The following is a 23,256-nucleotide window of genomic DNA, read 5'->3' on the forward strand; positions in this document are numbered from 1 at the left end:
ACGGGGAAGTGCTTGGCAGTACACCCCCAATTTCCTGAATAGGAAAAATGGGAAATACGAGTTCCAGGGGACAGGGAGATATCCCTGGGGGAGTGCCTACCGAAAGTTCTTCCTGAAGAATTGTAAGAAATTGGAAAAATAATCTCAAAATTGGAGGAGATGGTAATAAATAAATAAATAAATAAATATGGTTAAATATTGTGTATTAGTCTGGACAAAAGAACCAATTAAGGAAACAGCAGTATTTTGGCCAAAATACGGGCCTGATGAAAATTCAGGCTTGAAATTTATGTGTAACCAATAAGATTCCTTTTTTTTTGGAGGAGGAGCCAAGTTATGCTCCCTATAATCCTAATATTGCACCGGTGGCAGCAGCAGTCGCTCCAGGAAAGGAGACAGGGACTGCAATTAACACTGTCCCTAGAGAAGAGCGTACTCTAGGCTCTGGCAAGAATTAAAACAAGGTAGAAGAGGTACTGAGAATTTTGCCTTCCCTGATACTAACAGCACTAACACTAACTGTGTATCCTCTTAAGTGAACTTCCCCCCCTCCTTACCAGCAGAGAGGTTAGGAGTTTCCTAGGACCTAACTTATACTCTTGGGGAGGGGAAATTATGTATATAAATATGTTGTTTACAGGGAAAGAAATGGGAATGGGAACGATCAGGAGGAGAGCTGCTATACAAAAATGGGAAAGGACTCATCCTCCAGGACCAGGGGTAATACTGGCAGGGCAGAAATAACCACTTGCTGATCCTGGCTGGAAGAATAATAGTGTGCAACACAGAAATCATATGAGAGACTTGGGGTCAGAATGAGAAAGTACTTGGGGATGAATCCTGAGGACCCGGTATCCCAAGGGCTCTTGAAAGTTCATTTTGTGATTGAAGCCTGGCAAGATGCACAGAAAATGCTCCAGAAGGTGGGGGGGATGTAGTGAACAGTCACTGGGGGGCCCTCCTGCGGGAGGCCCTGAAGGTATGTGTCAGGAGGGGAGATGAGAAGGAAAAGCAGAGAGTGAAACTAATGGTATTGACAGTGTAGCAGGTAGTCAGGCAGAGGGTTGGAGAAAGAGGAAGAAAATCTTCAGGGGGAGTCAGTCAGGGCCAGGATGGAAAGGAGAGGAAGAGAGATGAAGGAATGGCAGGCAAGGAAAGCTACCCGTGTTGCGGCCTGAATCTTAGCAGGGACAGGCTTTGATGGGATGTTTTAAGTGTGGGCAGGCTGGCCACTTCAGGTAGGAATATCCGGAGTGGAAGAAGGAGGAGAGAAGGAAAATGGGATGAGGGAGAAAGGTATGGAATTAAGTTGGCCAATGACTGAGACTTTGGTGAAAGTACAGGCTGAAGAAAGATAAGAAGAAGTGTTAAAAAGGGTTATTGAAGGTGTTAAAGGTGTGGTATGTAATGTTTGACAGAGCTGTTCTTTGAATGAGTTGGGAAAGTTGAATGAGCAGGGAAAGAGGATGTAGGCATTATCTAAGTAACAGTCTAGAAGTTTTGGTATATTTGCTGTGGTGTTTGGTCAGTTTCCCAAGTATTGAGAAGAGGGGGGGGGGGGGAACGGGGGGGGCAGCCTGCTCCACCAGGGGCCTCTCCACAGGCCACAGGGGGCTTCGGCTCCGGCGCCTGGAGCACCTCCACCCCCTCCTTCTGTGCTGACTTTGGTGTCTGCGGGGAGGTTTCTCACTCCTCGCTCTCCCAGCTGCTGTTGAGCAGCAGGTTTTTGTTTGTTCGTTTGTTCGTTTTCGTGGATGTGCTCTCACAGAGGCATGGACTGTGTTGCTCATGGCTTGGCTCTGGGCAGCGGTGGGCCCCTCTGGGGCCGGATGAAATTGTCCCTTATCTGCTACGGGGAGGTTTCTGGATTCTCCACGTGGGGGGCTGCCACTGCAGCCCCCCCCAAACCTTGCCATCAAACCCAATACACTGGGGCAGCTAGGTCATTACTGGTCTGTAAAGTATCAGGGATTAAATTAACTAATGAAACCCTAAAAAGTGATGGGGGTAGAAGGGGCTGGGATAACAGTGCCACCTTTGGGGGGTACCAAGCTGAGACTAGGGGATAAAATGATCACTGGGCAATTATTGTATGCACCCAAGGCAGGGACTAACTCGTTGGGAAGGGATTTGGTGATGAAACTGGGCATTCAAATAGTAAATTGTTAGACTGGAATAACAGTGTTATTAATGGAGTGCTCTCAGGCCCTGAGAGCAAAGATATCTTCACCTCTGACTGGAAAGACTCTGAAGTGGGGGCGGAAGCAACAATACATATGGACAGTTTTACCTCAGGGGCTTACAGGGCCACCGATTTATTCGGGCAAAGTTCTAGAACAGATTTTGGAGCAATTCCAACCTCCCAAGGAGGAATTACTGTTACAAAATGTGGATGATCGTTTATTGTCAGGACAGGAGAAAACAGTTGTGAAGGGAGCTGCTAACAAGCTATTCAACTTTCTGGGAAAGCAGGGCTTGGGAGTATTGAAAAATAAATTACTATACGTAGAAAGAGAAGTCAGGTATTTAAAGCATCTAATGTCTGAGGGAAAACGGAGAATAAATCCAGAGAGGATTCAGGGAATTGTTGAAAAATAAGAAGGAACTAAAACGTTTTAAGAGAGATTTCTTTAAGGAATCAGGAGCCACGAAGTCTGAGGGAAAATGGATACTCCCTGATGGGAGAGAAATGCTGAATAAAGCACCAATGAGGCAAATATGATGTTTTACATCAAAAGAGTCATTGGGAGATGCAAGCAATGTGTGATGTTGTGCTAAGAAAGTATGTCTGTGTAGGAATATACACTTTAGTGAAGCAAATATGCAGAGGATGTACCATATGTCAAAAGGCAAATAAAAAGGTCATTTGTAACTCACCTAGAGGGGGACGGGAGCCAGGGATTCGACCTTTCCAAAGTAGACAGGTAGACTTTACTGAGTTACCTACAGCAGGGAGATTTAAGTACTTGTTTGTCCTAATTGACCACGTGACTGGATGTGTGTAAGCTTTCCCCTCGGTATCTGCCACTGCAAACATGGTGGCTAAGGTATCACTGGAGCAAATAGTCCCTAGATATGGGATAGCTGAAAACATTGATTCAGATCAAGGAACTAATTTCACTTCACCAGTACTGCAAGGGTTAATGCAGGCCTTAGAGAGTGGGATTTTCACACCCCCTGGCACCCCTCCTCTTCTGGGAAGGTAAAGCGAATGAACCAGACATTAAAGAAGCAATTAACTAAGTTAGTGTTAGAAACCCAATTTCCTTGGGTAAAATGCTTACCTTTAGCACTCCTACAGGTTCAAACAGCACCAAGAAATGATATAGGAATTTCACCGTATGAGATGCTGTTCAGATTACCCTATCTGGGCAGAAGGGATGAGATACCACAATTCGAAACAAGAAAGTTTTCTTAAGAACTGTATTCTGGGGTTGTCCTCTTCTTTGTCATCTCTCAGGACCCATGGGAAATTGGGTCCTGATTCAGACCTGGAAAGGATCAACTCTGGCCTGAATGGGAAGGACACTTCCAAGTACTACTAACCACTGAAACAGCCATAGGAACTGCAGAAAAAGGTTGGACTCACTATACTCGAGTGAAGGCATCCGTCGACCCTAGTACCTGGGAAGCTGTTCCTACAGAAGACTTGTTGGAAGCTGAAATCGAAGAGAAAAATCTCATAGCGGACTCTGAGCGGGATAAGAGCTTGCAATTGTAAACTAACCTTTTATTTTCAGAGGTAACTAATGAGTGTGACTTGTGATTGACAGAAAGGACAGACCTATAGTGAATTGAAGTGTTCCCAAGGGGGGGTTGTTATAGTAGTAGTGTATATCTTATTCTTTGTATTGGTAATTATTTAGAAACCTAAGGTTTAAAAATAATGACAGGGAAAAATCAATTATTAATTTTGTTTTTAGTGATTGTAGGCCTCAGAGAAAGCCTTGGTCAATTGGCAACTTGGAAAAGGCATGATCAGATAATAGTAAGATGGGATACCCCGTAGAAATATGGGTGAATGTGACAGAGGGTTATGTACCACAATCTGTCATGTTTGATGCTTGTGAGGTGTTAGCTTGTGGAGATTTAAATGCCCAATGACAACTGAGCAGAGAGAACAAATAACTGGGAGAGGCCCAACAGCCAGACTGAGAATAGCTGTATGGAAACAATCCTCTATTGCCATCTGAGAAAGGGAGAAACTCAAGGAGAAAACAGGAGAGAAAACAGGAGGCCCTCTTTGAAATGCGGCAGTTCAAACGTTTGAATGAAACAGGGTATGGGGATGTGAATGCCTGGATAGAATGGGTCAAATATACTGTCCAGAGTCTCAACCATAGCAATTGCTATGCTTGTGCCTCGGGATGACCGATTGCCCAGATCGTGCCCTGCCCATTGAGGTGGACCAAGGATTCCCAGGGAATGCGATGTATGATTGCATTGTACCAAGAAAAGACTGCCTGGGGAAATGAGGCCTGTAAGTCTCTCTCTTTGCTATTCCCTTCCTTGCATGATAGCAATATCAGGGCTCCCCCTGTATTCTCCACAGCTATAGGTAACCATACAGCTTGCCTCTCACGGCAGGGTGTGAGTGCTACCCGGCATCTGGGAGAATTTGCCTTGTGCACGAGGACCTTGAATGCTACCGAGGACTTGATGGGAAACTATTCAAGACTCGAGATCCCCAGGGCAGATCTCTGGTGGTACTGTGGAGGGAAGATCTTACGGTCCACCCTACCATCTAACTGGGGAGGCACTTGTGCACTTGTTCAATTAGCTATACCCTTCACCCTGGCATTTGAAAGAGGAACATCACAAATACCCAGAAGAAGTAAAAGAGGCTTAGGAATATCATTTGATGATAGAGTATACATAGATTCTATAGGGGTGCCTAGAGGAGTTCCTGATGAACATAGAGCCAGGAATCAAATTGCTGCAGGGTTTGAGTCACTGTTCTGGTGGGTAACAATTAATAAAAATGCGGATTGGATTAATTATATCTATTATAATCAGCAGAGATTCATAAACTATACAAGAGATGCGATAAGAGGAATCGCTGAACAACTAGATGCCACCAGCAAAATGGCTTGGGAAAACAGAATAGCATTAGATATGATTCTTGCGGAGAAAGGTGGTGTGTGCGTAATGCTGGGCAACCGTTGTTGTACTTTTATCCCTAACAATACTGCCCCGGATGGCACAGTAACTAGAGCATTGCAAGGGCTTACCACCCTTGCCAATGAATTGGCAGAAAACTCAGGAGCAGACACTTCCATCACAGGATGGTTGGAATCTTGGTTTGGTAAATGGAAAGGGATGGTAGTGTCCATATTTACATCCTTGATTGTAGTAGCAGGAGTTTTGACAGCCATTGGTTGTTGCATTATCCCCTGTGTAAGGGGACTTGTCCAGCGGTTAATTGAAACTGCACTTTTGAAACAAATGACCATGGATCCACCACCCTACTCAGATAAGATGATGATATTAGAGGAAATGGAAAGCAAAGAAAGTGAAGAAGAGGAAGATATCTACCAACTTACACCTTAGAGAAAAATTTTGCAAAAATCAACAAATTATAAAAAGAGAAAAGGGGGGAATTGTGGGAATAGAAATGTTGTTTTTGCAGTGTTACGTTGTTTAGAAGGAAGGAATGTGGTATTGAGATATGCTTACAGCGATAAGAAAGCTCAGCAGGTGACCTCGTAAAATGCAGACAACCAGCCTCCTTAGAGCAATCAGGTGAAAATCACTGTGTTAAGTCAAGCCAGATAAGGGGAGAAAACATTACCATCTCCAAAACAGGCCGGCAACTGAAGGCCAGGCATTGTCTGTGAAGCATCAGATAGATTGTGAACCTGGATTACCCACTCCAGTGGGGAAACGGGAGGGCCCTGTCATCAAAAAGTATATAAACTGTGTTTTGGAACTAGTAGGTGCGCTCTCCTGCTTGTGGGGCGCCCGCCATTGCAATCGCGAATAAATTACTACTTCACTGAGATCCTCGCCTGAGCCTAAGTTATTGGCTACGGAGTGTTTCTCACAATTGGTACGTTGTGAGCAGCGGGGGTCGGTCGCGGCCGATGGCTCCCCGAGAAACTCCTCGGTGCCGGCTGGAGCGTGATCAGTTCGTGAGCCACCTCAGCAGTGCCCACGAGGTCCCATCTGGGTCGCCAAAATGTTAGCGTTCATGAAGACACATAATCCACAAAGTGATTATATGAAGGTGCTTTATTAGGCGCCGGAAGTTAGGGGCATGCCTGCCCAAATCTAACTTCGTCTGATTTGTTCTCTTAGTTCTCTTTTATCTCCTAAGATATTACATATGCATTAGGTTTCACAACTCATCTATGCATATTCATTTCCTAGCTCCGCCTAGCCTCGCTTCATATGCTAATCATCTTATCAGTCCTTCTGCGCTTGCCTACTACTCTCTGGTGGTCGTCCGGGTGGTCGTCGCGATGAGGTAAGATGTCTTCATCAGAGTTGAACTTTTTAACCTTTCCTTCTCACGCACGCTCTCTGAGCCCTCAGTCTCAGTCCAAACCGCAAGGTTGGTTTGATCCAGTTCCCAGGGTCCAAGAAGCCCCAGTTATCTAGATGTCTTGCAAATGGAGCATTCTTTTAATCCTCCTTACTCCTCATCATGAATCGGTGCATTCTCTCATGCTACCCTTGCACAGTTATTTTGTATCTTCCAAGCGCAGCCCCGGAACAGTACATCGCAAATGTAACATATTAAGCAATATTGTATTATTTCATCTTCTATTACTAACAGAGGGACTCAGCTACTTGGTTTTTCTGGTCGATTCCTTTCCTTGCACAGGCACGGGTACCGCCGAGGGGAGTTGGGTCCCGGTGTCCCAGCACTGCCAGATCCCTGGTGCCGTGGGCAGGCCCCGAGCCTCCGTGACACCCCTCTCCTTTCCCTCTCCCCTCCCCTTTCATCTCTCTGCAGCACGGTGAGGGCGTTGGTGCCAAAGAGACTCCTCAGCAGCGGTACCAGCGGCTGCAGCACGAGGTGCAGGAGCTGGTCCGGGAGGTGGAGCAGATCCAGGTGAGCACCACCCCTGCCGTTTGGCACCTGCGGGCAGATCGTCCCCGGGGGCTGACACTGCTGCCTGTCCCCCCCTGCACAGAGCGCGGTGAAGGAGTCGGCGGCCGAGGAGGAGCTGACGCCCATGGCCTTGGCCAGGCAGGTGGAGGGCCTGAAGCAGCAGCTGGTCTCCAGCCACCTGGAGAAGCTGCTGGGCCCTGCCGCAGCCATCGACTTCGCAGACCCCGAAGGCGCGCTGGCCAAGTGAGTGTGGGCTTGTGGCCGCAGCTTGGGAAGCGGGGGACAGCAGGGGGAGGATGGCAGCATCCCCGCGAGGCGGTACCAGGGCAGCGTGCCCACCTTTTCCCCTCGCCCAGGCGCCTGTTGCAGCAGCTGGAGGTGGCAAAGTGCAAGAAGGCAGCGGCAGGGAAGAGCCCCGCCAAGGCGCCAGCCCCCACCGGGGACACGCTCACTTTTGAGCTGTACTGGAGGCCAGAGCAGGACCAGTTCTCCCAGGCTGCCAAGGTGAGCGTGCGGAGGGGGAGTCACAGCGTTTGACCCCAAAATGGGCTGTCCTGCCCTCTCAGCCCTCGTTTCCCTCGTTTCCAGATTGCGGAGCTGGAGAAGCGGCTGGCACAGCTGGAGGCGATGGTGCAGTACGAGCCTGACAGCCAGGTAAGGAGCCAGGAGCTCCAGCCCTGCCACTCCCCTGCCCTCCATCCTGCCCCACTGATGTGATTTTCCTCCCCACAGAACCCGCTGTTGGTCGGGCTGAAGGGGACCAGCCTCGTGGTGAGTCCTAGAATCCTAGAATAGCCTGAGTTGGAAGGGACCCATGAAGACCCTTGGGTTGAACTCCTGGCTCCACACTAAGAATTAAACCATAAATCTGAGAGCATTGTCCAAATGCTTCTCGAACACCAGCAGGCTTGAGGCCATGACCCCCTGCTTGGGGAGCCTGCTCCGCTGCTCGACCACCCTCTCAGTGAAGATTTTCTGTCCTAATACCCAGCCTGAACTTCCCCTGGTGCAGCTTTAAGCCGTTCCCTCATGCCCAGGCACCCCCTACACAACCTGTTCTCCTTCCCCAGGAGACCGTGCAGATCCTCCAAGCCAAAGTGAACACCCTGGACGTGGCTGTGCTGGACCAAGTGGAGGCCCGGCTGCAGGTGAGGGGAGACGGAGGGGGGTGGGGATGAGTCCCGCAGCCCCCAGCCAGCACTGGGCCCGCTGGCCCCACCAGAGGATGGCATGGGGCCATGGGAGGGCACCCGCAGAGGCTATGAAATTGGGGTGGACCCTGCTGGATTTGGGGTGTCACATCTGCTTCCCCCCCTCCGCAGAGCGTCCTGGCGAAGGTGAACGAAATCGCCAAGCACAAGGCCGTTGTGCAAGATGCTGACACCCAGAGCAAGGTAAGAGCAGCAGGGAGGGCCCCCCAAAGCAATCACAGCATGGGGGGCTTATGTGGAATCGCCCTGCAGACTGTGCTTACGCCCTCCTTTCTTGCTTTCCGCCCCTTGCCCCAGATCCACCAGGTCTATGAGATGATGCAGCGCTGGGACCCCGTGGCCAGCAGCCTGCCCGATGTAGTGCAGCGACTGCTGACCCTCAGGGACCTGCACGAGCAAGGTGAGGGGCAAGGAATGGGGATGCTGGGGACAGTGGCGTGGCGTGACAAGGGAGATACTGGGGTCTGGGGGCCCTCCAGTGCTGAGTTTTCACCTCCTTCCCAGCCACACAGTTTGGGCAGGTCCTTGTGCACCTGGACACCACGCAGCAGGAGATAGCTGGTGCTCTCAAGGACAACACCGTGCTGCTGGCAGAGGTGAGTCTCAGCAGCATGTGCTGGGGTGGGAGGGGTCCCCATCCTGTCCGCCCTGCTCAATCCCTTCCCCACTGACCGCCCTGCAGGTCCAGAAGACGATGAAGGAAAACCTGGCCATTGTAGAGGACAACTTTGCTGACATAGAAGCCCGTATCAAGCGGCTGCAAAAGTGAGAGCACCCTGGAGCACCTCCCTGAGCATCTGCATTCCCCCCCCCCCCCCCCCCCCGACATTGTGATCCCCTGGGAATCACTCCCTCTGCCTGCAAGTAGCAGTCCCTGTTTGTGTATAGCTGGCCGTGCTCCCCTGCGCAGAACGGGGCTGTGGAGGGGCCCTTCCCAGCCCCCCATTAGCACCCAGGGGTGGGTCACTGCTCGCCCAACCTGGATTTACCCCAATAAATGTCCTGGTTCAAAGCGCGTCCGTGCTGGCCTCTCCTTCGGGCTGCGGGACACGAGCAGGGCCCAGCTGGGCTGTTTGAAATGCAGCTTCTACTGCGCATGCAAGCCCTCCAAGCACCCCCTGCGTAGCTCCAGCTACACTTTTCTTACGCTTTTTTTTAGTTTAAAACCATTAGCCCTTGTCCTACCAGTGAAGAAATATTTCTCCTCAACACCTGCAGTACGTTGAAGACATCGTCGTGTGGGGCAACACAGGAGAGGATGCTTTTGAGAAAGGGGAGAAAATAATACAGCTTTGGACGGCTGCTTTCGTCCTGTTAAACAGAGTAAGGTGAGAGGATGGGCGCTGGAAATGCATTTTTTTAGGCATAAATTGGCCAGATGGATGTCATCAGGTCCCCATGGATGCGATCCATGGGGATCCAAGAAGCTGTGGACTTGCCAGCTAGCAAATGCTAACGGCTGTATAGTGCCTGCATGGGTTAACAACCCTTCACCTCCCTCCTCTGCGCCCCTTGAGCTGAGGCTGTCGGGGTGTGTCCGGGCGGGGACATACCATATAAGGTCATATGGCGTCATCCCTCCTTTATGACGTCATCCCTCCTTTATGACGTCATCACCCGGACACTATATAAGGCCGCGCTCGCCCAGGCCGGGCCAGTGGCAGAGGCGACCTCTGCTGCTGCGCGGTGCTGGGAGCCGGTGTCTGCTGAGGGCTCAGAGGCTGCTGTCCCTCAGAGGCCCAGGCCGCGCGATCGCTGGTGGCTATTGCTGGCAGCGTTTGGTGAAACCGTCGATTTCGCATTCCTTAAGCCATGATCCGGGGTGGCGTGGGCCAGGGGCCTGTGGCGCGTGGTCGCCCCTTGCCCCGTCGGGGCCCAGCGCGACCCCCCAGCAGGCCTGTGCAGCAGGAGGAGCACAGGCAGGAGCTGGAGGCGCTGCGGGCCCAGCTGGAGGCGCTGCGGGCCCAGCTGGAGGCAGTGCGGGCCCAGCTGGAGGCCAAGCGTCTCCGCTCCCAGGAGCTGCAGCGCCGCTTTGCTGATGAAGCCCGTGAGATGAAGAAGAGGGCAGAGGAGCAGCGGCAGCTCCTGGCCAAGCAGCTACGCTCCAAATGCGAGCAGGAGCGGGCGCGGGAGCTGCAGCGGCTGTGGGAGCAGATCCAGAAGCAGCAGGCAGCGGAGATCCGTCAGCTGCTGTGTGAGGGGAACACCAAGTGGTGCCAGGCTCAGCAGCTGCTCCAGCAGCAGTGGGACGAGGCCGTCCGCCAGGTGCGGGACCTGCAGCGGCAGCTGTTCAAGGTGCCCGTGAACCGTGGCCGGAGCGGCGGCAGCGAGGCCCGCGGCAAGCAGCAGGACGTCAACAGGCAGCTCTGCTGGCGGGCAGATAGCAAGCAGGCCGCCCAAATCCTGGACCTCCAGGAGAAGCTGCAGCTGCGGAGGAAACTCCCCTCTCAGTACATCCCGGAGAAGGCTGAGGGGGGGGCGCCTGCCTCCCACAACGGGGACAGGGCCGCGGCCCAGCACCGCCTGCAGAGTCTCCTGGGCACAGGAGCCACCAGGCCCGGCTCTTCGAAGAGCTCCGGTGCATCTGGTGCTGGTGGTGGAGAAGGGCAGCGGACAACCTGCTCGAGCTCAGAAGACGCTCACCTGCGGGGTGAAGGGCAGAGCAGCAGGAAATCTGTCAGAGACATTGGGGTTCAGGTCCCAGAGCAGCAAGAGGCCTGTCCACCTGGCAGCGGAGACAGCCCGTTCCTGGAGCAGCAGAAAGCGCAGCTGCAGAATGCCCTGAAGGACCTGGCCAGGCAATGGATGGTCCTTCAAGAGGAGACCTGCTTCCTGAAGAACGAGAGCTCCCTGGTGGAAGCGAGGGAGAAGGCGGGGAGGCTCAAGCAGGAGCTTGGTATGCTGGGCCTCCTTACCAAGAATCTGACAGAAAAAACCAGGAAGCTGAAAGAGCTTGCTGCAAAGTCTGGAAAGACTGCTGCAAAGACGGAGCAGGTCGACCAGCAGCAGAGAGGGCAATTGGAAACCGAGGCTGGGAAAAAACTTCAGCTGCAAAAGAAACTGGATCAGGAACGTTCAAGGCTGAAGAACAGGTACGAGGAGCTGAAAGTGTGTCTGACAGAGATGAGAAATGAAAAAGCCAGACGCGCGCAGGAAACTTCTCAGCTCCGCAGGCAGAAGGAGAGGATAGAGGAGATTCAATCTGAAAACGCTGCTCTGAAGCAGAAACTCGTGCAAGCGACAGAGCAGCGAAATGCTGCCGTTGGAGCAGCCAAACGTCTTCAAACGCTCCTGAAGGATCTCGATTGCAAATTGAAAGCCATGAGTCAACCGGCAGAAAGGACGCAACAACAGCAGCAGGACCACGAGGAAACAAAGCTAATGCTGCAGAAAAAAGAAGAGGAAGTTAAGCATTGGCAGAGGGCTTGGGCAGAGCTCAGAAGGACACGTGAGGAAGAGCTGCAAGCCTCTCGAGTGCAGCTGAGAGAATCAGAGCAGCAGTATCAGCACCAATGTCAACAATGTGAGCTGCTCTCTCAGCAACTTGAGCAAGAGAAAAGAAAAAAATCCAGCCCTATCGTCTCAGAACTACCCCAGGCAATGACACCTCCCACAGCACAGGCCTATGCAGAGCAGTCCCATGACCTCTGCAGCCATGAAGACAGCTCTAATGCTTCTGAGAAGGCAGCCAAAATCCTGGGATTCTACACAAGCAGCTCGGCATCTGATGCCACACGCGACGGTCCTGGGTGCTGCACTGTTTCAGATGAGGGCTCTGTAGGTGGGAACGGAGAGTCAGGAGCAGAGCATGTGTCCTTCGTCCCGCAGTCCCTGGGACAAGAATCACCAAAACTTCAAAGACTTGCAGCTCAACAGGGCCACCATCCTGTCGAGGGTCCTAATGAGCGCCCCGAAGCAGAGCTTCCTCATGCTCGGGGAGAATACGTTCACGTCTCTGGAGACGTGGACGAGCATGGCGGGTCTGTGAGGGAGCGGAAGGCTGTCGGAAGACGACTTTTCTCCTCTACTTCGACAGAAGTTTCAGACAGCAGCCAGGTGACAAGTTCAGAGCTGTTATCCCCTGCAAGACAGTGATATCGAAATAAGTTCTTGCAGCAGAAGGGGAAGGAAGAAACAGAGACAGAATAAATCTTTTTGACCAAGGAATTTGTGTCTGTGTGGTGGTTTTACTTGGGTGGGCGGTCGAGTTCCACCTCAGCCGCTCTCTCACTCCCCCTCCTCAAAGAGAAAGGGGGGGAAAATACGACACAAAGGGCTCAAGGGTTGAGATAAGGAGGGGGAGATCGCTCAAAAATTATCGTGACGGGTAAAACAGACTCAGAGTGGGGAGAGAGTAAGATTTATTGCCTATTGCTAACAAGGTAGGGAAGTGAGAAACAAAGGAAAGAAACCAAAAACACCTTCCCCCCACCCCCCACACTAACATGAAACTGGGCCTCCATACACGTCGTGGTTGGTGGGGAGACGGACATTTCCCTAACGAGAGCTCCCCCCTTCTCCCTCCCCTTCCATGGCTTTTATTGCTGAGCGTTACGTGGTCATATGGACTATCCCTTTGGTCTTTTGGGGTCAGCCGCCCCGGCGATGCCCCCTCCGCACCTCTTGCCCATGGTGGTGGGCAAGCCACTGGATTTGGGGCTGGGGGGTGGCAGAGGGAGGGCGCTGTGGGAGTCCTGGTGCTGTGCCAGCGCCGCTCAGCAGTAGACAAAACACATCGGTGCAATAGCAAGTCAGTTGTAGCCTAGCTACAAGTACAGAGCACAGCGCTGTATGGGCTGCTGTGGGGAAGGCTGAGGCCATCCCAGGCAGAGGCAGCCCACCAAACCCACCGTGGTGGGGACGGGATGACCAGGCAGGGTCTAGAGGGGTGGCTGGATCCCAACCGAAACAGTCGCCCGGGGGCTGGGAAGGATGGGGAAGGTGCTGGGTGGTGCGGTGGGAGCTCCTACGCTCACCCACCTCGGAGGAGCTCGGAGGGACGGTGGCGTCGGGGGGAGTCCTGCCGGGCCCCTCGCAGGGACCACCCGCCCAAAGACCCCGGCCACGCAAGTCCACGAGCAGGGAGGTGAAGGTGGAGGGGTTCAGAGGGGGTCACCCACGGCCTCGCACCCCGGGACATACCATATAAGGTCATATGGCGTCATCCCTCCTTTATGACGTCATCCCTCCTTTATGACGTCATCACCCGGACACTATATAAGGCCGCGCTCGCCCAGGCCGGGCCAGTGGCAGAGGCGACCTCTGCTGCTGCGCGGTGCTGGGAGCCGGTGTCTGCTGAGGGCTCAGAGGCTGCTGTCCCTCAGAGGCCCAGGCCGCGCGATCGCTGGTGGCTATTGCTGGCAGCGTTTGGTGAAACCGTCGATTTCGCATTCCTTAAGCCATGATCCGGGGTGGCGTGGGCCAGGGGCCTGTGGCGCGTGGTCGCCCCTTGCCCCGTCGGGGCCCAGCGCGACCCCCCAGCAGGCCTGTGCAGCAGGAGGAGCACAGGCAGGAGCTGGAGGCGCTGCGGGCCCAGCTGGAGGCGCTGCGGGCCCAGCTGGAGGCAGTGCGGGCCCAGCTGGAGGCCAAGCGTCTCCGCTCCCAGGAGCTGCAGCGCCGCTTTGCTGATGAAGCCCGTGAGATGAAGAAGAGGGCAGAGGAGCAGCGGCAGCTCCTGGCCAAGCAGCTACGCTCCAAATGCGAGCAGGAGCGGGCGCGGGAGCTGCAGCGGCTGTGGGAGCAGATCCAGAAGCAGCAGGCAGCGGAGATCCGTCAGCTGCTGTGTGAGGGGAACACCAAGTGGTGCCAGGCTCAGCAGCTGCTCCAGCAGCAGTGGGACGAGGCCGTCCGCCAGGTGCGGGACCTGCAGCGGCAGCTGTTCAAGGTGCCCGTGAACCGTGGCCGGAGCGGCGGCAGCGAGGCCCGCGGCAAGCAGCAGGACGTCAACAGGCAGCTCTGCTGGCGGGCAGATAGCAAGCAGGCCGCCCAAATCCTGGACCTCCAGGAGAAGCTGCAGCTGCGGAGGAAACTCCCCTCTCAGTACATCCCGGAGAAGGCTGAGGGGGGGGCGCCTGCCTCCCACAACGGGGACAGGGCCGCGGCCCAGCACCGCCTGCAGAGTCTCCTGGGCACAGGAGCCACCAGGCCCGGCTCTTCGAAGAGCTCCGGTGCATCTGGTGCTGGTGGTGGAGAAGGGCAGCGGACAACCTGCTCGAGCTCAGAAGACGCTCACCTGCGGGGTGAAGGGCAGAGCAGCAGGAAATCTGTCAGAGACATTGGGGTTCAGGTCCCAGAGCAGCAAGAGGCCTGTCCACCTGGCAGCGGAGACAGCCCGTTCCTGGAGCAGCAGAAAGCGCAGCTGCAGAATGCCCTGAAGGACCTGGCCAGGCAATGGATGGTCCTTCAAGAGGAGACCTGCTTCCTGAAGAACGAGAGCTCCCTGGTGGAAGCGAGGGAGAAGGCGGGGAGGCTCAAGCAGGAGCTTGGTATGCTGGGCCTCCTTACCAAGAATCTGACAGAAAAAACCAGGAAGCTGAAAGAGCTTGCTGCAAAGTCTGGAAAGACTGCTGCAAAGACGGAGCAGGTCGACCAGCAGCAGAGAGGGCAATTGGAAACCGAGGCTGGGAAAAAACTTCAGCTGCAAAAGAAACTGGATCAGGAACGTTCAAGGCTGAAGAACAGGTACGAGGAGCTGAAAGTGTGTCTGACAGAGATGAGAAATGAAAAAGCCAGACGCGCGCAGGAAACTTCTCAGCTCCGCAGGCAGAAGGAGAGGATAGAGGAGATTCAATCTGAAAACGCTGCTCTGAAGCAGAAACTCGTGCAAGCGACAGAGCAGCGAAATGCTGCCGTTGGAGCAGCCAAACGTCTTCAAACGCTCCTGAAGGATCTCGATTGCAAATTGAAAGCCATGAGTCAACCGGCAGAAAGGACGCAACAACAGCAGCAGGACCACGAGGAAACAAAGCTAATGCTGCAGAAAAAAGAAGAGGAAGTTAAGCATTGGCAGAGGGCTTGGGCAGAGCTCAGAAGGACACGTGAGGAAGAGCTGCAAGCCTCTCGAGTGCAGCTGAGAGAATCAGAGCAGCAGTATCAGCACCAATGTCAACAATGTGAGCTGCTCTCTCAGCAACTTGAGCAAGAGAAAAGAAAAAAATCCAGCCCTATCGTCTCAGAACTACCCCAGGCAATGACACCTCCCACAGCACAGGCCTATGCAGAGCAGTCCCATGACCTCTGCAGCCATGAAGACAGCTCTGATGCTTCTGAGAAGGCAACCAAAATCCTGAGATTCTACACAAGCAGCTCGGCATCTGATGCCACACGCGACGGTCCTGGGTGCTGCACTGTTTCAGATGAGGGCTCTGTAGGTGGGAACGGAGAGTCAGGAGCAGAGCATGTGTCCTTCGTCCCGCAGTCCCTGGGACAAGAATCACCAAAACTTCAAAGACTTGCAGCTCAACAGGGCCACCATCCTGTCGAGGGTCCTAATGAGCGCCCCGAAGCAGAGCTTCCTCATGCTCGGGGAGAATACGTTCACGTCTCTGGAGACGTGGACGAGCATGGCGGGTCTGTGAGGGAGCAGAAGGCTGTCGGAAGACGACTTTTCTCCTCTACTTCGACAGAAGTTTCAGACAGCAGCCAGGTGACAAGTTCAGAGCTGTTATCCCCTGCAAGACAGTGATATCGAAATAAGTTCTTGCAGCAGAAGGGGAAGGAAGAAACAGAGACAGAATAAATCTTTTTGACCAAGGAATTTGTGTCTGTGTGGTGGTTTTACTTGGGTGGGCGGTCGAGTTCCACCTCAGCCGCTCTCTCACTCCCCCTCCTCAAAGAGAAAGGGGGGGAAAATACGACACAAAGGGCTCAAGGGTTGAGATAAGGAGGGGGAGATCGCTCAAAAATTATCGTGACGGGTAAAACAGACTCAGAGTGGGGAGAGAGTAAGATTTATTGCCTATTGCTAACAAGGTAGGGAAGTGAGAAACAAAGGAAAGAAACCAAAAACACCTTCCCCCCACCCCCCACACTAACATGAAACTGGGCCTCCATACACGTCGTGGTTGGTGGGGAGACAGACATTTCCCTAACGAGAGCTCCCCCCTTCTCCCTCCCCTTCCATGGCTTTTATTGCTGAGCGTTACGTGGTCATATGGACTATCCCTTTGGTCTTTTGGGGTCAGCCGCCCCGGTGATGCCCCCTCCGCACCTCTTGCCCATGGTGGTGGGCAAGCCACTGGATTTGGGGCTGGGGGGTGGCAGAGGGAGGGCGCTGTGGGAGTCCTGGTGCTGTGCCAGCGCCGCTCAGCAGTAGACAAAACACATCGGTGCAATAGCAAGTCAGTTGTAGCCTAGCTACAAGTACAGAGCACAGCGCTGTATGGGCTGCTGTGGGGAAGGCTGAGGCCATCCCAGGCAGAGGCAGCCCACCAAACCCACCGTGGTGGGGACGGGATGACCAGGCAGGGTCTAGAGGGGTGGCTGGATCCCAACCGAAACAGTCGCCCGGGGGCTGGGAAGGATGGGGAAGGTGCTGGGTGGTGCGGTGGGAGCTCCTACGCTCACCCACCTCGGAGGAGCTCGGAGGGACGGTGGCGTCGGGGGGAGTCCTGCCGGGCCCCTCGCAGGGACCACCCGCCCAAAGACCCCGGCCACGCAAGTCCACGAGCAGGGAGGTGAAGGTGGAGGGGTTCAGAGGGGGTCACCCACGGCCTCGCACCCCGGGACATACCATATAAGGTCATATGGCGTCATCCCTCCTTTATGACGTCATCCCTCCTTTATGACGTCATCACCCGGACACTATATAAGGCCGCGCTCGCCCAGGCCGGGCCAGTGGCAGAGGCGACCTCTGCTGCTGCGCGGTGCTGGGAGCCAGTGTCTGCTGAGGGCTCAGAGGCTGCTGTCCCTCAGAGGCCCAGGCCGCGCGATCGCTGGTGGCTATTGCTGGCAGCGTTTGGTGAAACCGTCGATTTCGCATTCCTTAAGCCATGATCCGGGGTGGCGTGGGCCAGGGGCCTGTGGCGCGTGGTCGCCCCTTGCCCCGTCGGGGCCCAGCGCGACCCCCCAGCAGGCCTGTGCAGCAGGAGGAGCACAGGCAGGAGCTGGAGGCGCTGCGGGCCCAGCTGGAGGCGCTGCGGGCCCAGCTGGAGGCAGTGCGGGCCCAGCTGGAGGCCAAGCGTCTCCGCTCCCAGGAGCTGCAGCGCCGCTTTGCTGATGAAGCCCGTGAGATGAAGAAGAGGGCAGAGGAGCAGCGGCAGCTCCTGGCCAAGCAGCTACGCTCCAAATGCGAGCAGGAGCGGGCGCGGGAGCTGCAGCGGCTGTGGGAGCAGATCCAGAAGCAGCAGGCAGCGGAGATCCGTCAGCTGCTGTGTGAGGGGAACACCAAGTGGTGCCAGGCTCAGCAGCTGCTCCAGCAGCAGTGGGACGAGGCCGTCCGCCAGGTGCGGGACCTGCAGCGGCAGCTGTTCAAGGTGCCCGTGAACCGTGGCCGGAGCGGCGGCAGCGAGGCCCGCGGCAAGCAGCAGGACGTCAACAGGCAGCTCTGCTGGCGGGCAGATAGCAAGCAGGCCGCCCAAATCCTGGACCTCCAGGAGAAGCTGCAGCTGCGGAGGAAACTCCCCTCTCAGTACATCCCGGAGAAGGCTGAGGGGGGGGCGCCTGCCTCCCACAACGGGGACAGGGCCGCGGCCCAGCACCGCCTGCAGAGTCTCCTGGGCACAGGAGCCACCAGGCCCGGCTCTTCGAAGAGCTCCGGTGCATCTGGTGCTGGTGGTGGAGAAGGGCAGCGGACAACCTGCTCGAGCTCAGAAGACGCTCACCTGCGGGGTGAAGGGCAGAGCAGCAGGAAATCTGTCAGAGACATTGGGGTTCAGGTCCCAGAGCAGCAAGAGGCCTGTCCACCTGGCAGCGGAGACAGCCCGTTCCTGGAGCAGCAGAAAGCGCAGCTGCAGAATGCCCTGAAGGACCTGGCCAGGCAATGGATGGTCCTTCAAGAGGAGACCTGCTTCCTGAAGAACGAGAGCTCCCTGGTGGAAGCGAGGGAGAAGGCGGGGAGGCTCAAGCAGGAGCTTGGTATGCTGGGCCTCCTTACCAAGAATCTGACAGAAAAAAACAGGAAGCTGAAAGAGCTTGCTGCAAAGTCTGGAAAGACTGCTGCAAAGACGGAGCAGGTCGACCAGCAGCAGAGAGGGCAATTGGAAACCGAGGCTGGGAAAAAACTTCAGCTGCAAAAGAAACTGGATCAGGAACGTTCAAGGCTGAAGAACAGGTACGAGGAGCTGAAAGTGTGTCTGACAGAGATGAGAAATGAAAAAGCCAGACGCGCGCAGGAAACTTCTCAGCTCCGCAGGCAGAAGGAGAGGATAGAGGAGATTCAATCTGAAAACGCTGCTCTGAAGCAGAAACTCGTGCAAGCGACAGAGCAGCGAAATGCTGCCGTTGGAGCAGCCAAACGTCTTCAAACGCTCCTGAAGGATCTCGATTGCAAATTGAAAGCCATGAGTCAACCGGCAGAAAGGACGCAACAACAGCAGCAGGACCACGAGGAAACAAAGCTAATGCTGCAGAAAAAAGAAGAGGAAGTTAAGCATTGGCAGAGGGCTTGGGCAGAGCTCAGAAGGACACGTGAGGAAGAGCTGCAAGCCTCTCGAGTGCAGCTGAGAGAATCAGAGCAGCAGTATCAGCACCAATGTCAACAATGGGAGCTGCTCTCTCAGCAACTTGAGCAAGAGAAAAGAAAAAAATCCAGCCCTATCGTCTCAGAACTACCCCAGGCAATGACACCTCCCACAGCACAGGCCTATGCAGAGCAGTCCCATGACCTCTGCAGCCATGAAGACAGCTCTGATGCTTCTGAGAAGGCAACCAAAATCCTGAGATTCTACACAAGCAGCTCGGCATCTGATGCCACACGCGACGGTCCTGGGTGCTGCACTGTTTCAGATGAGGGCTCTGTAGGTGGGAACGGAGAGTCAGGAGCAGAGCATGTGTCCTTCGTCCCGCAGTCCCTGGGACAAGAATCACCAAAACTTCAAAGACTTGCAGCTCAACAGGGCCACCATCCTGTCGAGGGTCCTAATGAGCGCCCCGAAGCAGAGCTTCCTCATGCTCGGGGAGAATACGTTCACGTCTCTGGAGACGTGGACGAGCATGGCGGGTCTGTGAGGGAGCAGAAGGCTATCGGAAGACGACTTTTCTCCTCTACTTCGACAGAAGTTTCAGACAGCAGCCAGGTGACAAGTTCAGAGCTGTTATCCCCTGCAAGACAGTGATATCGAAATAAGTTCTTGCAGCAGAAGGGGAAGGAAGAAACAGAGACAGAATAAATCTTTTTGACCAAGGAATTTGTGTCTGTGTGGTGGTTTTACTTGGGTGGGCGGTCGAGTTCCACCTCAGCCGCTCTCTCACTCCCCCTCCTCAAAGAGAAAGGGGGGGAAAATACGACACAAAGGGCTCAAGGGTTGAGATAAGGAGGGGGAGATCGCTCAAAAATTATCGTGACGGGTAAAACAGACTCAGAGTGGGGAGAGAGTAAGATTTATTGCCTATTGCTAACAAGGTAGGGAAGTGAGAAACAAAGGAAAGAAACCAAAAACACCTTCCCCCCACCCCCCACACTAACATGAAACTGGGCCTCCATACACGTCGTGGTTGGTGGGGAGACGGACATTTCCCTAACGAGAGCTCCCCCCTTCTCCCTCCCCTTCCATGGCTTTTATTGCTGAGCGTTACGTGGTCATATGGACTATCCCTTTGGTCTTTTGGGGTCAGCCGCCCCGGCGATGCCCCCTCCGCACCTCTTGCCCATGGTGGTGGGCAAGCCACTGGATTTGGGGCTGGGGGGTGGCAGAGGGAGGGCGCTGTGGGAGTCCTGGTGCTGTGCCAGCGCCGCTCAGCAGTAGACAAAACACATCGGTGCAATAGCAAGTCAGTTGTAGCCTAGCTACAAGTACAGAGCACAGCGCTGTATGGGCTGCTGTGGGGAAGGCTGAGGCCATCCCAGGCAGAGGCAGCCCACCAAACCCACCGTGGTGGGGACGGGATGACCAGGCAGGGTCTAGAGGGGTGGCTGGATCCCAACCGAAACAGTCGCCCGGGGGCTGGGAAGGATGGGGAAGGTGCTGGGTGGTGCGGTGGGAGCTCCTACGCTCACCCACCTCGGAGGAGCTCGGAGGGACGGTGGCGTCGGGGGGAGTCCTGCCGGGCCCCTCGCAGGGACCACCCGCCCAAAGACCCCGGCCACGCAAGTCCACGAGCAGGGAGGTGAAGGTGGAGGGGTTCAGAGGGGGTCACCCACGGCCTCGCACCCCGGGACATACCATATAAGGTCATATGGCGTCATCCCTCCTTTATGACGTCATCCCTCCTTTATGACGTCATCACCCGGACACTATATAAGGCCGCGCTCGCCCAGGCCGGGCCAGTGGCAGAGGCGACCTCTGCTGCTGCGCGGTGCTGGGAGCCGGTGTCTGCTGAGGGCTCAGAGGCTGCTGTCCCTCAGAGGCCCAGGCCGCGCGATCGCTGGTGGCTATTGCTGGCAGCGTTTGGTGAAACCGTCGATTTCGCATTCCTTAAGCCATGATCCGGGGTGGCGTGGGCCAGGGGCCTGTGGCGCGTGGTCGCCCCTTGCCCCGTCGGGGCCCAGCGCGACCCCCCAGCAGGCCTGTGCAGCAGGAGGAGCACAGGCAGGAGCTGGAGGCGCTGCGGGCCCAGCTGGAGGCGCTGCGGGCCCAGCTGGAGGCAGTGCGGGCCCAGCTGGAGGCCAAGCGTCTCCGCTCCCAGGAGCTGCAGCGCCGCTTTGCTGATGAAGCCCGTGAGATGAAGAAGAGGGCAGAGGAGCAGCGGCAGCTCCTGGCCAAGCAGCTACGCTCCAAATGCGAGCAGGAGCGGGCGCGGGAGCTGCAGCGGCTGTGGGAGCAGATCCAGAAGCAGCAGGCAGCGGAGATCCGTCAGCTGCTGTGTGAGGGGAACACCAAGTGGTGCCAGGCTCAGCAGCTGCTCCAGCAGCAGTGGGACGAGGCCGTCCGCCAGGTGCGGGACCTGCAGCGGCAGCTGTTCAAGGTGCCCGTGAACCGTGGCCGGAGCGGCGGCAGCGAGGCCCGCGGCAAGCAGCAGGACGTCAACAGGCAGCTCTGCTGGCGGGCAGATAGCAAGCAGGCCGCCCAAATCCTGGACCTCCAGGAGAAGCTGCAGCTGCGGAGGAAACTCCCCTCTCAGTACATCCCGGAGAAGGCTGAGGGGGGGGCGCCTGCCTCCCACAACGGGGACAGGGCCGCGGCCCAGCACCGCCTGCAGAGTCTCCTGGGCACAGGAGCCACCAGGCCCGGCTCTTCGAAGAGCTCCGGTGCATCTGGTGCTGGTGGTGGAGAAGGGCAGCGGACAACCTGCTCGAGCTCAGAAGACGCTCACCTGCGGGGTGAAGGGCAGAGCAGCAGGAAATCTGTCAGAGACATTGGGGTTCAGGTCCCAGAGCAGCAAGAGGCCTGTCCACCTGGCAGCGGAGACAGCCCGTTCCTGGAGCAGCAGAAAGCGCAGCTGCAGAATGCCCTGAAGGACCTGGCCAGGCAATGGATGGTCCTTCAAGAGGAGACCTGCTTCCTGAAGAACGAGAGCTCCCTGGTGGAAGCGAGGGAGAAGGCGGGGAGGCTCAAGCAGGAGCTTGGTATGCTGGGCCTCCTTACCAAGAATCTGACAGAAAAAACCAGGAAGCTGAAAGAGCTTGCTGCAAAGTCTGGAAAGACTGCTGCAAAGACGGAGCAGGTCGACCAGCAGCAGAGAGGGCAATTGGAAACCGAGGCTGGGAAAAAACTTCAGCTGCAAAAGAAACTGGATCAGGAACGTTCAAGGCTGAAGAACAGGTACGAGGAGCTGAAAGTGTGTCTGACAGAGATGAGAAATGAAAAAGCCAGACGCGCGCAGGAAACTTCTCAGCTCCGCAGGCAGAAGGAGAGGATAGAGGAGATTCAATCTGAAAACGCTGCTCTGAAGCAGAAACTCGTGCAAGCGACAGAGCAGCGAAATGCTGCCGTTGGAGCAGCCAAACGTCTTCAAACGCTCCTGAAGGATCTCGATTGCAAATTGAAAGCCATGAGTCAACCGGCAGAAAGGACGCAACAACAGCAGCAGGACCACGAGGAAACAAAGCTAATGCTGCAGAAAAAAGAAGAGGAAGTTAAGCATTGGCAGAGGGCTTGGGCAGAGCTCAGAAGGACACGTGAGGAAGAGCTGCAAGCCTCTCGAGTGCAGCTGAGAGAATCAGAGCAGCAGTATCAGCACCAATGTCAACAATGGGAGCTGCTCTCTCAGCAACTTGAGCAAGAGAAAAGAAAAAAATCCAGCCCTATCGTCTCAGAACTACCCCAGGCAATGACACCTCCCACAGCACAGGCCTATGCAGAGCAGTCCCATGACCTCTGCAGCCATGAAGACAGCTCTGATGCTTCTGAGAAGGCAACCAAAATCCTGGGATTCTACACAAGCAGCTCGGCATCTGATGCCACACGCGACGGTCCTGGGTGCTGCACTGTTTCAGATGAGGGCTCTGTAGGTGGGAACGGAGAGTCAGGAGCAGAGCATGTGTCCTTCGTCCCGCAGTCCCTGGGACAAGAATCACCAAAACTTCAAAGACTTGCAGCTCAACAGGGCCACCATCCTGTCGAGGGTCCTAATGAGCGCCCCGAAGCAGAGCTTCCTCATGCTCGGGGAGAATACGTTCACGTCTCTGGAGACGTGGACGAGCATGGCGGGTCTGTGAGGGAGCAGAAGGCTGTCGGAAGACGACTTTTCTCCTCTACTTCGACAGAAGTTTCAGACAGCAGCCAGGTGACAAGTTCAGAGCTGTTATCCCCTGCAAGACAGTGATATCGAAATAAGTTCTTGCAGCAGAAGGGGAAGGAAGAAACAGAGACAGAATAAATCTTTTTGACCAAGGAATTTGTGTCTGTGTGGTGGTTTTACTTGGGTGGGCGGTCGAGTTCCACCTCAGCC

The 23,256-nt window shown here is 55.2% G+C and overlaps 1 protein-coding gene across 2 annotated transcripts; it reads left to right on the plus strand.

Moving 5' to 3' along the window:
• Positions 1-6,465: 6,465 nt before the first annotated feature.
• Positions 6,466-9,797, plus strand: LOC310888033 (dynactin subunit 2-like). 2 transcript variants are annotated; one of them, XM_083814362.1, is made up of 3 exons: positions 6,466-7,057; positions 7,140-7,300; positions 7,414-9,797. In XM_083814362.1, the coding sequence occupies exons 2-3, from the start codon at positions 7,182-7,184 to the stop codon at positions 7,592-7,594; spliced, it is 300 nt and encodes a 99-aa protein (XP_083670488.1). In that variant the 5' UTR covers positions 6,466-7,057; positions 7,140-7,181; the 3' UTR covers positions 7,595-9,797. The 2 variants fall into 2 exon arrangements, with proteins under 2 accessions (XP_083670488.1, XP_083670487.1); XM_083814361.1 differs by having other exon boundaries at positions 6,477-7,300.
• The last annotated feature ends 13,459 nt before the right edge of the window (positions 9,798-23,256 follow it).

The sequence above is a fragment of the Anser anser genome (assembly GCF_964211835.1).
Source record: "Anser anser genome assembly, chromosome: 30".
NCBI lineage: Eukaryota > Metazoa > Chordata > Aves > Anseriformes > Anatidae > Anser > Anser anser.